The sequence below is a fragment of the Struthio camelus genome, chromosome 1 (genome assembly GCF_040807025.1).
Source record: "Struthio camelus isolate bStrCam1 chromosome 1, bStrCam1.hap1, whole genome shotgun sequence".
Classification (NCBI taxonomy): Eukaryota; Metazoa; Chordata; class Aves; order Struthioniformes; family Struthionidae; genus Struthio; species Struthio camelus.
In genome coordinates this window covers 92,160,285-92,177,973 of record NC_090942.1, presented here as the reverse complement: position 1 = coordinate 92,177,973, position 17,689 = coordinate 92,160,285, and the positions used below count along the sequence as shown (strand labels likewise).

At 46.3% G+C, this 17,689-nt stretch overlaps 1 protein-coding gene and 2 long non-coding RNA genes across 3 annotated transcripts in view; 2 read left to right on the top strand and 1 right to left on the bottom strand.

The window, feature by feature from the left end:
- Positions 1-110: 110 nt before the first annotated feature.
- Positions 111-7,855, top strand: LOC138068785 (uncharacterized). Its single transcript, XR_011143554.1, has 3 exons — positions 111-1,165; positions 5,392-5,479; positions 6,583-7,855. It is a non-coding gene; the product is annotated as an uncharacterized lncRNA (long non-coding RNA).
- A 5,047-nt stretch (positions 7,856-12,902) lies between these two features.
- Positions 12,903-17,689, top strand: part of LOC138068786 (uncharacterized) — a 10,776-nt gene continuing 5,989 nt past the window's right edge. Inside the window, exons 1-3 of the long non-coding RNA XR_011143555.1 lie at positions 12,903-13,022; positions 13,253-13,363; positions 17,419-17,458. This is a non-coding gene — a long non-coding RNA (uncharacterized lncRNA). The remainder of the gene's footprint in view (positions 13,023-13,252; positions 13,364-17,418; positions 17,459-17,689) is intronic.
- Positions 15,727-17,689, bottom strand: part of GDAP2 (ganglioside induced differentiation associated protein 2) — a 27,078-nt gene continuing 25,115 nt past the window's right edge. Inside the window, exon 14 of the mRNA XM_068957397.1 lies at positions 15,727-16,484. Within this exon, the coding sequence (XP_068813498.1) occupies positions 16,437-16,484 (48 nt within the window). The 3' untranslated portion in view covers positions 15,727-16,436. The remainder of the gene's footprint in view (positions 16,485-17,689) is intronic.

Below are 17,689 nucleotides of genomic sequence, written 5' to 3'. Positions count from 1 at the left end.
CGGCGGCAGCGCCCGGTCCCGCCCGGCGCGGCCGCCCCCGGGCGCTGCCCCCCGGGAGCCGCTGGGCTTCGCGGGGGGAGGCTCTCCCCGCCTGGCGGGAGCCGGGAAGAGCCCCGCAAAAGCAAGTTCCGTGAGAAAGGGGAGGTTTCGCTCCCATTGAAAGGGGAGGTGCGGGTGAGGGAGTTAGGATGTCTTAAAACTGAAATGGGCTCTCGTAAGAGTTTCCTCTCCGGATGGAGCAATCTGAAAATGGGCAGAGACGCTGCAGGAATTGCTACCTGGGGAGCAAGAAAAATAAGGGTTCAGGGAGTTGAGCTAGCATATTCTTTGTGATTCCATCTGAACGGAAGTCTCTAGAGGGAGCGCTTATTCACCCAGACGGCTTCCCATCAGCCCTTCTCAACACAGTCTGGTTCTTGAGCTGAGGGAGAGCAGTGAGCAGGTAGCAAGTGACTGGTTCTTTTCTTAGTGAGCAAGTCTCAGCCTACTACAGCTAATGGAAGGAGTGACAGTGGAGACTTCCCCTTCCAAAATGTGTCTAAAGAAACTTTCCTGGTCATTCCATACATTCTCCTGTGCTTAGAAGTATGAAGAGAAGATGAGAGCTCATTTCTAGCCTTCTCAGAGTTTTTCTTATACCTGACACCCAGACACTATGCATCCTCCTTCTCCTAGCTATGACACATATATACCAATCCCTCAGTCACACACAGTTTATACAATTTCATGTGGATCCTTTCACTGTGAGAGTCTCAGAAGGATCAATTAATCTGCCTTTCAATAGCCCTATGGGAGAAGAAAATATTTGAATCTTAGTTTTATTAGTGGAGACCTGAAAAGAGAAGGAAAGAGAAGGAAATTAAAATAGTCGCACAGTAAAGTCCCTCTCTTCAGGACCTAACCATCTTGCATCCCTTCAGGCTTACCTCTGCACTTGCTATGAAACACTCTTCCCCATGCTGCGGGTTTACAAGGATTCCTCCACTTTCTTAAGAGGACGGACAAAGTCTCAAGGCAAATCCTGCTTAATATGCAGCTGCACAGAAAGGGTAACTCAGGACGATATGACAGAACAGATATGAGAAGAACAGCTTTGCCACCTCAGCTCACACCTAATGATCAGTGTATGCTAATCAAAAGCCACTAAGGAGTTGCTTCTAGCCAGGTGAGAACATTTAAAAGGCAACACTTACATGGATGTTTATTTTGAATAGTAGATTCTGTTTCCTTTTCTGGTGTTACAGTGTGAGCTCCCTGCCCTGTTTCAGTTTGCTTGCTCTTTGGGGGCCAGAGACCATATGAGTTGGGAGCAGTGTTTGGGCAGTTCTTTAACGTATAACTTCTAATCACGTTGATATGTGGTAAAAAATGATGGGTGGGCCGTGCAGTATAGGTTTTTGTATAGGCCTTTGTATGGAAAGGCATGACACCAGTGTATAAAAGAGAGAAAATGTCAGAAGGGAAAATATATAACTAAGTAAGAGGTCAGGACTAGAATCATCCTGACCACAGAAATGTCAGTGGGTGGGAGGAGCTGGATCCACAGATGACCTTTGTTCTGCTGCTCTTAAAAGCTCTATGTACATGGCATGTGGTATATGTGCTTTACTGTACCTGTGCATCTAGACAAAGAGAACTCAGTTGCCCACCTCCAGTTTTCCCCCCTGTGCCTGGGAAGAAAAAGGGTGATGGGACATGAGGGTTGACTTGAAAGTCTAAGTGGATCTGAGTGACCTTTGACTCCTAGGAGAATTAAAGATCCCTTCAATGGTAGAAAAATAAATGCAAAGGAAAAACTTCCGGGGGATGGGATTGAAGAGAAGAGAGGGAAGAGTTACATTACAAAAAAGGCATCCCAAGGCTGGCAAGTCTCAGAGAGGAAAAGTTATTGTTACCATTCTCGAGAACAAGAAAGTGCTGCTGATGGAAGAGAAGAGGGGATTCAGGAGCCCAGTCATCCAGGATGATTTGGGGCCTAGTGGCCTTCCTTTCTCCTTGCTCCTTTCTCACAGGCCCCCAACCCTTATGACCTCTACTTGCGTCCACAAGCCCTCTCCCAGTAGCCTCCTCTCACTCCCATTTGTAGGGACTGCTCTGCAGCTGGGCTGACTTTAGCCCTGTCCTCTCTGTGTTTAGCTGCAAATCCCTCCCTGCCGATTTCCTGCCTTTTCTAGATGAGTGCTCTGCTCTCCAGGACAAGGGCCAATATCCTGCATCTCCGGGTGTCTCTGTCCTCGCTCTCCTCTGGCACCCTTCCCATCTCTTAAATTCCCTCATGCCCTTTATAATCTGCCAGGACGTGCATGTGTGTTTATAGGGACTGCCTCTTATGGATGCTTTGTGGTAGGAGTGCCTTCGTCTGTAAACAAGGAATTCTGCTTGCAGCGTGGGCATCTGGCAAGGCAGCTGGGGAGCCCAGGACAGGCATACAGCAGAGAGTGAGACACGACGCACAAGGGCAGAGCTCTGGCTGGTGCCAGGTGCTGAGGCGAGCTCAGCGCCGGGTGTCTGAGCACCTTGTGCGGCGGCTGCCGGGGACTCAGCAGCCCAGCGACAGAACAGCACAGGCAGAGTTTGTGTAGCACCCCTGGGCCCAGCCTATGCCCTCAGCAGCTCCTTTGGAGATTCATTTGTGGGTTAGTATTTGAGTGTTACACAACGTTCAGGCTCAGTCTGTTGCATCTGCCTTCCACACCTCCTTCCCAAGAGTTCGTTTCCCTGTGGTGTAGGGGGGATCCTGGCCAGGTGTGAGAACTCCCTGGCAGCCGTAGGGTGGCACTTTATGTAAACAGGAGTGTGTGAATTCAGTCAAACTTCACAAACAAGGATAAGAACAAACCCGGGACATAATCAATGCTCAAATATAGAAACTCAAGGTTTCCTAAGAGAGACACAAGAGAAACAGAGAGAGCAGAACAGGTGTCATGGTCCCTGTGGCTTTCATTTCCCCTTACCTCGGCTTCTCAGGAATGAATTTGGTGCTGGCCACAGGCCCCAATTTAGACTAAAAGTACAGCAAACCAGCACATCACAGGCAGTCTTTTTGCTATGCAGGGCAAAAGTCTGATAGTGCTGCCTACTTTCTCTGCGTGGTGACATACCTAGCTCTCATGCAAGTCCCTCACCTGTGGCAGAGTCACTGCTCCCCTCCTCCCCATCGCTATTGCTGTAGAAAAGGACACAGCTGGAGCACTGCTACAACAACAGCGGACTGCGATTTCCTGTGTGTCCTTATCAGCCTGCTGTTTGGAGCAGCCTTGAGGCTGGCACTTGGACCAACAGTTAAGAAACTGTATCGCCCTCCTGTTGACCTGGAGCAAGATCCAGCTGAGAAGGAGCTCAAGCAGGGCAGCCAGCTCTCCATACAACAGAAGATTGCCATGCCCAAGAAAGGTGTGGTGGGTTTAAACAAAGCTCTGGAGCCTGAAGGTTCCCTTCTACCTCCAGAGGAAGAAGCTAGGCAGCTGGAGGTCATATAAACACCCCTCATAAACACTGACAAGTTCCTCTGTGTGCTGCAAAGCACTTGCCCTTTCTGGCCAGTGTCATCTGGGTTTGGCCTGGGCTTGGCAGAAGCTGGCTGCTTTTGACCCAGGACAATTTAGTAAGGCTTGTAGCTTGAAATAGCCTCTCTCTGGGCTCTGGGTGCTTTTTCTGACTGAGAACAGCAACTCTGAAAAAGTACAGAACAGCTAAAAAGGGACAAAGCTAGAGTGCCAGGTGCAGAGTATGCAAAAGCTTTATTAGTATCCTGGGTGCCATTGACCTGCTGAACAGGGAAGATAGATAGAGAAGGAGAGGGAAACCAGAAGAAACCAGCCGAATCCTACTGTGGACGCACGAAAACTCAAGACTCCCAAAGAGAGTTAGAACCAGGTGTTTCGTGGGGTCCACGAGCTGAGCACATTACCGTGGCCGGCAGGACAGGGACCTGGCCGGCCAGGGCCTGTCCCATAGTATCTGAGTGAGGGAGCAGGGCAGTCCTGGACTTGGCAGCTGGAGTCAGCCCAGAGACCAGATTGGTGGACGAGTTTGGGATGATAAGGCAGGTCCAAGGTCAAACTGGGAAGTCAGTCCATGGGTGAGCATCCAGATCACTGGGGCCCATAGCCAGGCACAGGAAGCTGTCCCACTGTTTTCCTGTTCTCCTCCTCCTGTGCTATCAGTGTGAGCTGCTGAGCCCTGTTTCATAAAACTGAATGCTTTCTACAGACCTCCACGGATCCATCGTCACCCACACTGTACTCTGGTGATGCGCATCACCTTTCCACGCTGGGCAGGTTGTGACTGGTGGGTAGCAAGGTGAGGATGTTTCTGATCACGATGGAGGAGCAATCTACAGATGTGAGTGGACCTGGCGTACCCATCATGGGCTGCAGGCAGCCTGAGTCAGCTCGGCATTTGAGCATGGCTCAGATGGCTCCCAGTTACCAACTTAGAAAGTGTCTGAGCTATTTATAGTCCATTACTGCTCTGAAAAAAAAAAAAAATCAGTGTGCGTGGTGTCCTGAGGCATTTGCTCCTTTGGGAATGTAGACCGATCCCACTAGTTGTCCAGCCAAAAGCTGTCTGTGATAACAGGAGGGTTCGTGCCATCGTATCTGTGCAGTGCTCTGGAGTGATGAAATGCAGTGGAAGAAGCAAGCAACATAGCTGTCACTTGGCTCATCAGTCTGTTTGGCAACAGGAAGGGACCCTTGTGAAGAGCAGGCAGACGTTTTAAGAGGGTTTGCATAAAGTGCCCGGCTCTTTCTGAATCTCTTGGCTGCTCTGTGCGTAGGCTGGTGCCAGTCGTGCAGTGTTCACGGCAGCGCTGGTATGCTGCCCCTTGATGGCAATGCTGTTGGCTTTGCTGGGGAGCCAGAGTGAGCGCTAGCAGCGTGCTGTGAGCCTTCAGCTGAGTCACTAAGAGCTTCATTATATGAAATGCCTGAGATTCGGTGACCCAGGCAACACAGCAGCGTGCTGGAGCCACAGCGGAGAGCTCAGACTAAACATCAGCTGTGTGCAAGGTTGTTGATATTTGTCCCAGAGGAAAAGATCCTCAAGAGACCTTGAGGGGTCGGTCGGGGAGGCTCCATGCCAGGATGGGACCCTTTGCTCAGCGGTAGCCCCTTCTGGAGAGCCCCTTAGCACACACACCTGCTCTCTTGCAATGGGCACAGCAAGGAGGTGCCTTTCCCCCCCTCCCCCCCAACTTGTGCTGTGAGTTGCATGGTTCCAGGAGGCTCCAAAACACTGGGTTTTTTTGCACGTTCAGGACTGTTCATTACCAGGCTAAGGGAAAATCAACCCAGTCTTTAGGCTGAGTGATTTTAATCATTGCCTGGAAAAATTGACCCAATATTCCTTGCCTGGCTTTTAACCTCTTCCCCTGGTTTTGCTCCACAGCAGTGTCCAAGGCAGGATGCACAGTGTTTCCACGTGGCTCAGGAACTGGCACAAGTGACGTTTATACAGTCTTGCGCTAGTGAGGAAGGTTAGTTAGTTTAAATGTTAGATATTAAAGGCTAAGCACACCTGGGCAGAACTAGAAAGAACTGCCCCCCTCACCCCCCAACACTCTATCCCTACACTTTATCATCATATTGTCTTATAAAAGGCTTTGTTAAAAACCTTGAAAGTCCAAAGAAATGTCGGTTCATGCTCTTTTAGTCACTTTTGGACTGATGCAGCTGAACATCCTACTAGGTTGGTGAGATAGTACCTCTTTGCAGAAGGCATCTGCTGCGCAGACCCAATGATTTCATGATCTATCTCTTTGCCTTTGTTTCATTTATTGCCTGCAGTGATTTGCTAGGTACATGTATAAGCCTTATGGGTCTGCGTTTCTCTAAAATACTGGGATAAAGCTTTTTAAAAGTATCAACAGAAATTCTTGGGATAAGTTAGCTCCTTTTTTTCTGCCTGCAAGTTGAAAATTCTTCCTTTTTCTCTTAAAAACAGCATTAAAAGAGAAAGAACAGTTGGCTTTCTAGCCTTCCTTGATATGAGGAGAGGTGAAGGAAGGCAATTGTTTGGTTCAGTTTTTTTTTCTTCTGTTTGTTTCTTTATAAGCAGATGCAGAGATCTACAACAGTGACAGTTTTTTTTTTTTTTCTTTTTTTCCCCTTGCCTTAGGAAAACAGGTCTTCATTGCTCTCTTTTTCCAGTAAGCTTTCGACTGGAGAACTACTTGGATTTGACATAACCTAAGCAGGAGGGAAAAAAGACAAACAACCCAGAGGCAAAAATATTTTAATCAATTAAATTATTCAAAGGACATATGTTTTATGTTCATTAATTTTAACAACTATTTGTCTCCAGAAGACTGGCAAGTAGTTGGAAGAAGCAGTTTATGTGAAAATTCAAAGCCCATTAGTTGCTTCTGTTAGAAACGGAGAAAGCGCCCTTCTCTGATTATCCATAGCTAACTATTTTCTGTCAGAAAACAGGCTTGAGGATCGAACCATTAGGAATAACAGGTTGTCCAAAAATACCCAATCCAGGATTAAAAACCAAAGCTGTGAGGGGGAAAAAAAAAAAAGAAGCTTTCTTGACCACCTTTTTCTTGACTACCTTCTTTTCTTTTTTTTTTAACAGAACAGAGAGCAAAAGCCCTGCAACAACTAAAACTAGCACAGAGCCCTTCCTCGCCACACATGTGACCTTTTGCAGCGGGTGAGCGACTGTCATCACCGTTTCTTTGCCCTTGGGAGTGATATTTCAAAGGGCTGAGTCACTCTGCAGTACGGGGCCCTTTTCTAGCCACGGAGGACACTCAGGCTTAACTGATATGATTTATATCTCGAGAAACACTGAAATGCGCTTAAAAAAAAAAAAATCCTTCTGCCTCTTTGACCACTGGCTTTGCCAGGCTGAGGGGCTTTTGCGAGATGCTAACAGCTTTCATTGCTAAAACAATCTTGGGAAAAAAGTAACTAAAAGTGTGAATGGTATTTGCATAGCTTGCGCCGAAGCCTGCAAAAAGCCTGGCTGCAACCGGGCGAGCGTGGCTGGTTCCCACGGCCCTCGGCAGCTCGGTGCCTCACCGACATCCCGGGTGTGTGCCCAGCACCCAGGCATGGCCAAGGCCTTGGGGGCCTGTCAGGGTCACCTGTATCAGCACCGGCCCGGCACAGTGCGGTGGCAGCTGCTCGCCTTCCCCGTGGTCCTGGAGGCCTCCGCGGAGCAGTTGTGCGCTCAGAGACACTTCACGGTCTGCTGTGGGCTCATGTGGTGTAAGCTGTGTCCTTGCACAGCTGTAGATAAACAAATGGTTTTTGTGACAGGTTTGTGATTTTCTTTTTTCTTTCTTTCTTTCTTCCTTTTTTTCCCCTCTCTCTCTCTTTTTTTTTTTTTTTTAAAGAATTAAAAGCCAAAGCTGCCTTACTTAGTTTTGAAAGCAGTAAGAATAGTCACTGGTTAGGAAGGAAGGACGTTAACCAGGTGTGACCTTTGGAAAAGGTGTCTGCCAGCATCAAAGCAAAGATTAAAGGAGGGGAGGAAGGTTTTAAAAATGGAAATATTTAAACTTAAAAAAAAAAAAAAATCCCATCAGTATCATAGTTTGGACCATCAAATAAAATTCAGAGCATTTGTTCTTTCACTGAAGAAGCAAAGAGGTAGAATCTGTATTGCCTGGCTCGTTTTCTGCATGGTCTCATGAAGCTGCCCGTGACCTGGTTACGTGTGTCCTCACAGAGCTGTTACCACGGTGGGTGCCCGTGCTGGTGGCAAGAGGGTGCCTTTAGCAGGCCACAATGGCAGAGCAGTGCGTGGCAGCCTGGCCAAGCCCAGGCTGTTGTCTCAGGACCCGGCAGAGGAGACAATGGGGAGGGACAAGGGTGGAAAAGGTTTCTTCCAGCCTGACATTATAGGATAAGTTTTCTTGGCCAGAGGAGCCAGCATAAGAGGCCCCCCCCCCCCAAAAGATGCCCCTCTCCACACCTTTTGCCAATACCCTGAGTTCATGACTACGAAACCTAGTTAAAAAAAAGTTTTGGGGTGCTGGCAAATGCAGCATTCTGTTCCTGTGTCCTGCTCCCACATCTTCCTGAGGGCAACTGCAGACCTTCTGCAGGCCCTCCAGGCTCCCTGCTGCACTGCCAGGTCCTGGGGGAACTGCCCGAATGTCACCCCCATCCTCCCCTCCCTGCAGCCGTGTGTGAGGTTACTCAACTGTGCGTATGAAAATAACTCCTGTGTCCCAGCTTATTATTTCTCATAAGCAGGATGGGGCGGTTGGAGGCTGATCAGAGCGGCGGAGTCTGCTGGTGAGTTCACTCTTCAAAAGCTTGGGTGGGCTGCTTCTCATTAGGACCTGTTGTATTGCCAAAAGAAAAGACCATTTCTCTCTGGATTCATGCGCGCATCCCTAGCGGTGTCCTGGAGCTGTTACAGCTGCTCCCCTCCTGGGGTTTGCCAGAGACAGCAAGCCCCATGCCCTTCAGGCTACGCAGGGCACTGGCAGCTGGAGCGGAGGTCTTCGAGCAGCAGTTTAAAACTGCACTAAACAGCACTGTGGCAGGGGACTTCCCTGAGACTGCTGCCAATCATCCTCGCTGGTTGCTCCAGGGTTGCAGCGTATTTCCAAGGGACGGCTGATAAGCATCGCTTCGAGGGGTCTTAGTCCAGCCTAACCAACCACAGCCCCATCGCAAAAGCTCGCCACCGATTCTGCAATATATTTTCCACAGGTGTGTGAGCAGTTTCTAGTCCTCCTTATTTCTGCCTATGTGCGTCAGTAAAATAACTTGCAACCTATCGCAAACGCCAACCTGTCTTTCTAACCCAAGTGCTGCTCCGTGGTGCTCTGAGTTGTTTTGGCTCTGTGCCACCGGAGGATGCAACTGGTTTGGCAGGGGGCAGCCCCGGTGTCTGTTTTTGGTGACTCGGTTTGAGGGCTCATTCTTAATGGTGAAATATTTTTGCACTGTTGCTTCTGTAATGACTATTTAACTAGTTTTGCTCGCTAATGATAACAATGATGATCATAGTGCGTAGAGTGAAACATTTAAATACGATGCAACAGAGGAGAATTTGCCTAACTGCAGCTCTGGAAATTTCAAAGAGGGCAGCTTGCTTGGGGCCACTCCACCTGCACAAACTCCACCATCTTCTTTGGGTCTCAGGGCACCCTTTTGTACCAAGTGCCCCCAGGCTTAGTTATCCCCAAGATGGAGTATATGCAAGGTCCACTGATGGCTACTATCATGGTGGCCAGGCTGCAGAACATTTTGGGGTATTTTGTTTTGGGGGGTGTCAGGTGTTGGCATTTCAATTTTTTTTTCTTTTTTTATTCCTGCATAAGTCCCTCAAAAATGCTTTGGTATACGTCAGGAGCGCTTTGGTATACTGTAGTGTCAAAAAGATGCTCAAGTGCAAATGGAGCTATCAAGAGATGGAGTATTTCCTTTTAATGTAACTATTGAATTTGGATCTGCCAAAACAGCTGTCTTACAACTGGCATAAAATATAATTACATTTTGAGATCCAGGTAAATTCTCTCATTCATTTCCTAGCAAAGTAGTTCTTCTGCTTAGTAATCTTTCTTACGTCACTGGATTTATATAAAGTCATAACTTGTTTAATGTTATCCTTATGGCCAGGCCATTAACTCTATCAGCTGGTCTGTACTCAGTAACACCTTACCAAGTTCACCTTTCACATTGACTATATGGAAGACCTTCCAGATGCCTTTTGATAACAAATCAGAGAGGTTCATATTCCTGAAATGCCAGAATGACTCTGCCCAGCTGCCCCTGGAAGAGCTCTCTGAGGTCCACCAGGAAGGCAAAACGGGGATCGCCCCCGCTCTGCAAGGCAGGGCACTCTCAGGGTGACTTGCAAGAAACACCACTATGTTTAGCAGTTTTCTGTCAATCCCGCTCCCCCAACTCCTGTGGACGCAAGGCTTTAACGGACTGGTCCAACCACTTTTACTTATTAATGTCAGTGAATTCAAGCGTCCTCTGGATCTGAGGCTTTTCCCCCCACTCTTCTGTGCTTGGGTAGCACTTGCTGGGTTGGTTCAGTGAATCTCTTTTGGTTATCTCCTGTTACTGGCAAATCTCTGGGTCCTTGCGGCTTAGTGGAGAAGCGTCCCAAAGACTCTCAGGAGCTCCTGAATCTGCACAGGCTGTATGAGACTCTCAGGGCACAAATTGACTACACCTTGCCGATAATTACTGCCAGCTGCTACTGAGAAGGGTAGTTTCATTTGCTGAGAATTCCCCCGCCCCAAACTGCCCACCTTTTCTTGCTCGCTTTTGCCTTTGAGCTAGCAGGCACATAGCGGTTGGTAGTCAGATCAGTTCATTGCTCCAACAGAAAACTAACTCAGCAAGAGCTAACTGAAGAGTTTTCCACTGATGCAGTGAGCCAGAAGATCAGTATGCCTAATCAACCCCATGCAAGCCTTGTCTTTATTTTCACTGCTAGTTCGGTCAAAGGGCCATGTCGCACCTTCCCTGTTCTTGAGATGGTGTTTTTATGGTGTTGGTGTTAGTCTTTGATATGCAAAGACCCCTTTGAAATGCCCTTCTTGGGCAGATGATAGGGCTCTTCCTGCCAAACGATTAGCAATGCCTAAGTGGGTCCAAGTTGCTACGGTGAGTCAACTCCTGTCATTAACCTTTTAAACCTTGTAAGATGGGAGCTCCTTATTGGGCAAACATTTTGGTGAGAACAAGAAATACAGATTGCAGTCAGTCTTTTCTAGGCAACAGGCAAGGTAAACCAAATAGACAAACCTTGGCATGTTTGATAGTTTAGGACATGCACCTAAACCCAGTGCAGGACAGTCTTACGCTGACACATCTGTGGGGTTTTGTGCAATGTTGTTATGTGGCCGGGGTGAGTTTGTTACTGTTCCCAGTGTCATGATGAAAACCAAAGTGCTTCTACGAACAATCCTGTCGCTAAGGTAGTTCAGCTCAGCACCACAGTACCACATGCAAACCTCACCCCCAGCATTTTGGTAAACCAGCAGGCCAGGCTGCAGGCCAGTCTACACTGACTAGGCTAGAGATGCTGTATCTTTGTGTAGCTTGGGCAGCAGCTTAGTTTTATTATAGCCACAAAACCCCTCCCACCCAAAGAGTCCCACAGTCATGTGCAGCCGCCCCCTTTCCTGAGGGTACCAGGCACACAGAGTTTTTTACAGGGAAAAAATGCACAATAGAGGTCATCTGCTGCCATGGGTGTGCACAGCAGAGTGGGTACCACTGTGGCAGGCCACACAGTTGCAGAGTACCTCACTCACAGGCTTTATTAAAAGCAAGGTGATCAAGTCAGTCATTCTCCTTACCAACTACTTTAAAGTTGTTTCTCACTACTTTCTGAAAAAATATGCAGCAGGAGCAAAATGATCGTGCCGAGAACCACGCTTTGAGTGTTTGCTATTCCTGTGGGTTCCCAGCAAGTTACAGGACCTTCCTAAAGAGCTGAGATTAAGCCCTTCACTGCGTTAGAGAAGGGTAGCGGCCTGTTGCTTGATGCCTCTGGAGCTTATTCTTCCTTTCACAGTACAGAAATAACTATTTAAGAATCATCCTCTTCCTCTCCACCTCCCCCCAAAAGGGGAGAATTTAATAGACTGGAGGAGAGAAGAAGGAGCTCTGCTGCCTACAACATATTTGCTAGAGCAGGGGCTTCTTCTCATAATATTTTGGTGAAAGTTTTGAGCAGGCAATCCATTTTGAGTTTTGCTGCTCTTGTTCTAACCGCGCTGTAATCACCAGCAGTCCTGCCTCATCTGAGCAAGCGATCGGGTTTGCAAGAAAAGCACAGCTGAGAAAGGCTTCAAACACAATCTGATTAGCCAATTAAAACCAGATGCTGTGCTGGCAGCCAGGCTGCTGTGGATCATCCGATACAATCCCCTTCCCCTCGTTTTTGTACATAATGTCCTTCCAAGTAAAGCCTCCTCCCCCATAGATATGTCTAAATTGCATTAGGAATCTTGGCTTTTTTTCAGTTATACATGTTGTGAGTGGTTTTGTCATTTAAAGCATTTTAGAGGGATTGTATAGTCAGATAGTTGAATGCCCCTCAGAAATCCACCTCCTGTTCACAGGAGCCAGGCTCCCTGCTGCAAAGGGCCTGGGGTTATAGCACTTTAATCCCTGCCCTCCTTCACCTCTACATAACACTTCTACCTTTCTTCTGGAGGTAAAGATCCCCATCAGCTCTGGGGCCAAAGATGGAGCTCCCTCCCCACCACGCATGCACTTTGCTTTAGTTTTAAGCCTACAAGCCTGAGGCATAAGACATCTTTCTCATTCGTTTTAAGCCTACAAGCCTGAGGCATAAGACATCTTTCTCATTCAACTCTGAAAGGAAGCGTCACTGCAAAGCCTTTTCTCTTGCCTCTCACTGCTCCAGTGTGGCTTGGGGCTGCTTTAGCTCACCCACATCCTCATCTCACCCTCATGGAGAGGCTGCACTTTGCTGGTCTATGTGCTCAGTCATTTATCCCTCTAACTCAGAACTGAGTCCTGCCCCATGGCAGACTGAAGAAAATTGAAAGTGTATATAGCAGTGTAGGCTAGGTATTGGCGTTTATTCTCCTTGGCACTGGATGATCACAACTTGAGTTGTGTCAAGTAGGCTTCTTCCTACCCTACTCCCTAAACGCAGTCACAATTCTTCTGCTTCTTCCCTTCCTCTCCCAAGACTGTCCTTGCTAACAAAAGTCACTAGGCTCAGGTCCCATTTAGCCAGAATCAACATAGGCAGGAATTTCTATAATACACTTAGTGGTGCAAACAAGCTGCAAATTTGGACTAGTCATTCTGTTGCTTGGTCACAGCTAATGAGACTCATCCCAGAGAGGCCAAAGAAAGGGGACAACTCCTTTGCTTTTTTTGTTTTTTTTTTTTGTTTTTGTTTTTTTAGTTCAACAAAGGAGAGGGGTTGATATCAGCTTATTGAAGAGCAGAGCCATCCAAATTAATTTCACAGGGAGTGTCTGGTCTCAGCAGCTAGATGCTAATCCTTTGCAGCACTACAGCCATCTAAGTGCTCAGCACAAAGATGAGGTAAGAGGCATGTACAACAGAACCACCAAGGTTTTAGGCTACTGCTGGAGAATAGTAGATGTCAGAAAAACTCAAGACACTGTTTTCATTCTAGTATCCGGAAAGTAAGGGAAGATAGGAAAAAGAGCTCAGCTTCAAGTGTACATGACAAATTTACACTAGCTCAATTGCCTGTAGAAAGTTCACTTTTTGACTTTGCCTGGACCTTTTTGCCACTTCTTATTCCCAAGAGCGTCCAGTTAAAAAACAAACACCAAACGCAACAGGAGGAATGGAAGCAGCCATCAGATACTTCACCTTTCACAGCCTGGGCAACTGCTCCAAAGCCCAGCTTAACCAAGGTAAGCCAAAATACTTCAACTGAATCACCTCTTTGCAGTCAGACATCAGCTAAACACAGTCCAGCTCTTAACATGTCACACTGTCAGCAAGGGAACATCGGCCACTTCCAGAAGAGGTGTATTTAACAGCAAGCAAGCGCCTAAGCACTGTATATGAGGTTCACTGGCAATAACTATGCTAGTCCCATGTCAACACCACACAGGGTGTCAAGAGTGGTAATAACCACACTCACACAATTATGCTAATACACTTCCCTTCGGAGTCTCGCCTTTTGAGTCTGCCTACGGTGTGAAATAGCTTTAAGCAAGGCATAAAACCTTTATCAGAACTTTTAACCCTGCAGTGACTCCACTCGGATAGGGTTGTTAAAACTCGCACAGGTTTACACAACGCACAGACTGCCTCCCTGGCCTCTTTAAGACAAAAGCCTGTATCTACCCTTAACTAGGGTATGGCAATGTTCATCTCAGCCTCAAACAAATACAGTTCACTTGGTTTCAATGCAAAAATATGCATATTAGATTTATACAATTAAACTTTTCAATAACAACGAGTACCCTGAGCGCTTTACCAATTTGATTTTTTTCATTGACATGTTACTTCTAGAAGTATCTATTAAAAAGAAATTGGTAAATTGCCATGACTCCTGACTCACTGGAAAACGCAGACTCTTTGCAGCACAATGCAGGTCTGTCTTGCCACTGAGATTTGTGAGACTTGAGCAAAATTTTTTTAAACCTAAGTCTTTCAAGGGAAAAATATACACAATAAGATGCATAGTGCCAAGATTTTTTTTTTTTTTTTGCTTTGCAAATGCTCTGGAGTCAGATTCACACTTCACTGAGCCAAATCATTTCTTAAAATGACTGGACTAGGATTTGAAAAACGTGCAGACAGAGTCCTAAGCAAAACTGTTTAGGTTTTATGATTCTGAGCCATCTGTGAGGTAAGAGGACAGAAATCAGCTAGAAGCTGATGAAGCTGAAAGACTGTTCTGTTTTCATAATACGCTCTGAATCACCTTTAATCTGCCTATTAAGTGGACACTAGTTATTTTGCGAGAGCCCTGCAGAAAATGGCATGGGTGTGAAAAACAGCAGATGGTTAATGTGGGTGGAAAGCTATACAAATCGTTAAAGAAGCATGGAAAATTCACTGCTGGCTATAAAACAGTCACTAGACAAGGGCAGCTGTAAACAGCTAGGTGCAAAGAGAAGGTAGGTCACATGGTAGCTGCTCCATATAGAGACCGCTGCTCTTCCCTTTTCTCAACCCTCCCCCCTCCCGAAAAGGGTTGAAAGAATCACGCATGATAGACCACAAGGGTCAACACTCCCAAGCATTAAGAGCAGGATGGTTTTCCATTGCGCTACAGTTTCTGGCCTTCAGCAGGACCTTAGACCTGATAAGGGAACCATAAAGGCCCTGGGGAACACTTAAAAAACAGTACCACTTATAAGTTGTATATGCAAGACACTTAAACCCCAGCCAAGTGATTATCTTCCTCTCTAACTGACATACCAACATACTGACGATGTGTGGAGGATAAACATAACACTAAGCCAAAAGGAGGCTGAGGTAGGAAAGAAAGGAAACTCAATATGGCCCATCTTTCACTCACTCCTAATTTACAAAAGCAAAAGAACTCTCACATTGCAAATACAAATTGTGACATGCAATTATATGATCAAGACCAAGGAAAGAATTTTTCTTCCTTATCTCCACGATTTAGAGCATCTCTTAAATAGGAGAAAACCAGGACGCCTGTTTCCAGTCAACTTGGTGGACATGAACAATCACCTTCTCGGGTATTTCATGGCAACTTTTGCTTATGCTCAAAAGACTAGCTGTTACAAAAGGGACAGAACGAGGAAAACTGAGGGAATAGTAGATTCATTTCTGGGCAGGAAAGTAGCTATAATGAAAACATGAGGAGTGTAATATCATTTTCTTATTCAGTATTTTTGCGACATTATTTCTAGTTGCCGTTGTTGACTGTTTAACAACAGCCTCCTTCCTTTTTTAGTTTTCCATAGGCAGGTGGGGAAGGGGAATACCTGAGGACTTTTGACCTCTGATTCTGCACCACTCAGTAGAGTACCACTACTACTGAGCTCTCTCATGTAGATTGTGTCTTCAAAATCAGTATGACACAGTATGAACACGAAGGGGAAAAAAAAAAAGGGGGGGGACGGGGACACCAGATCTCTAAGAAACAAGCTCCACCACCACTAGTTGGGGCTTTACCCTCATGGCCCCCAGTACATCCATCAGGCAGATGGCATTCATTTATCATAAAAACACATCTGGTCATTTCGAAGGAGAACATAAGTGATTACAGATAGAGAAAAGAAGCTGCAAATGTTTTTCAATTTTTAATTCTTATTTGGAGAGTAGTGGCATCCTGACGTGTCACATCATCCAAGGAAAACTGACGGGGTCTGTTTCCAGGCTCCTAGCTCACCTAGCACTTATGGTACTAAGTGTTTCAGTAATCTTTGCTTGGCTGAGGTGCTTTGTTCAGCCTGCAGACATGGTATTCCCAATTCCAGATACTTCTGCTGGGTCAAGACCAGAGTAATCAGCACTAACAGAAAGGGAAAATAATCAGATGTGAAACACAGAGACCATATGACGAGCAACAGTGACGGGCTGGTACTGTAAAATAGCTATACACACCAGTCAAAAATGGATATTACAAATGGAGCTGGAAAATCATAATACTAGATAAAAAACATGATCAAATGTTTTTGATGGATTTCCCAGAAAAGAGAAAGTCTATTCAGGAATAAAATGCAACAGCTTCAAAAAAGAAGAAAATAAAATGCACCTAGTGATCCTGAAATCAACTTTTCCATTAGATAAATATATTTGAAATAGTTGTACAGTTCACAGTGGCATAAAGTTCTCTGATTGCTTGAGTGCTTGAAAATATCTCATCAGTAAAAAAATACCAGAGCTGGGGGAGGAAAACCCTCTCTCTGAATTCTGTACATGGGCAAATGCACATGGTATTGGCAGGCATCAGGTCATTGGATCCATGGGAAACCAGCAGTTTTGCAGGACTGCAGATCACAAGTCAGGGGACGGGGGATAAGAAGAATAGTAAGGCCCATTTTCCTGCAAAGAGAACAGAACGGTCAATTGAACAAAAGTCTTCTCCAATACACCTTCATGCAATGGATTAAAGATACAGAGGCATGAATAAACGAGGATTTCCGACTACTACTTCCGTGACTACAGTGAAAGCCACAATTCAACTGAGAGAGGACTGCGCTGGCAACCAGACAGGGCCTTGGTTTTGCCTCGGTTTTAAGCAGAAGGTGCAGATTAAAATTTTGCCATTAAGCTAAAGCTGTGATGCAAGGAAGCCAAAAGTGCTTGCACAGCCAGTCTCTCAGTTCAATACAAAGTTGCCCATGCAGACATGCCGTTACTGTGGCTGTTGCTCTGTAGTCAGAGCACGTCCTCTTCAGACCGATTTGGACACTGCAAGCCATATTCCTCCCACTATTAGGGCAGAGGCTTGGGATAGGAAAGGGAAGGGGAGGAAGAAGAGGGACCTACACAGAGGCAAGGCACCCTTCAACAGTTCCGTTTTCCCCCCATTGCTTTTTTTCCCCTTCCTGCATACTCGATATAGGAGAGGGAAGATGAAAGACGGATAGAGATCTTGTACCTCCCCCAGGAAGACTGCCAAGTCTGAATATTGTCACTGAAATATTATCACTGACAACTGGAAGCTGAGGGGAGGTTACAGGGCAATGGGCAAACTGGGCATGCAATGGAGAGGATGGTTCCTTTAAAACTTGCATAGATAAGGCTACTTCAACTCAAGAGCAGAGAGTCTAGCCATTTTTCTCCATCCAGTTGAGACCAACTAGATACAATAAGGTTGAGAAAGTCTGAAGCTGAGGTAACTATAGAGCTGTGGACCCAGAGGGCCTATATCTGATCTCAGCAACCTGCATTGTAATGCATGGTATATACTGTATCTTGATCTATGCTCCCAAACTAGTCTAATCTTCTAACATGAATTTGATCTTATCCACAGGCTCTCAGCATGCTATGATACAGTTCTTTGCTGAAAAAAGGTAAACCTGTCTTTTTATGCACATAGGAGACTGCTCTACTGGGAAAGGGGTCTGCTTCTTGGCCAAAGCCTCTCCCTTGGACTGAAGTTTAAAAAAATAAAAGTCTATTAAGAAAATTGCTACTCATAGAAGAACAGTTAGACTCTCCAGGAACCCTTTTCCTCTCCCCTTTCTTAAGATGTGGAAGTCAGCCCCTTAAAAATTCTTGCAGAGCAGAATGGGAGACACAAT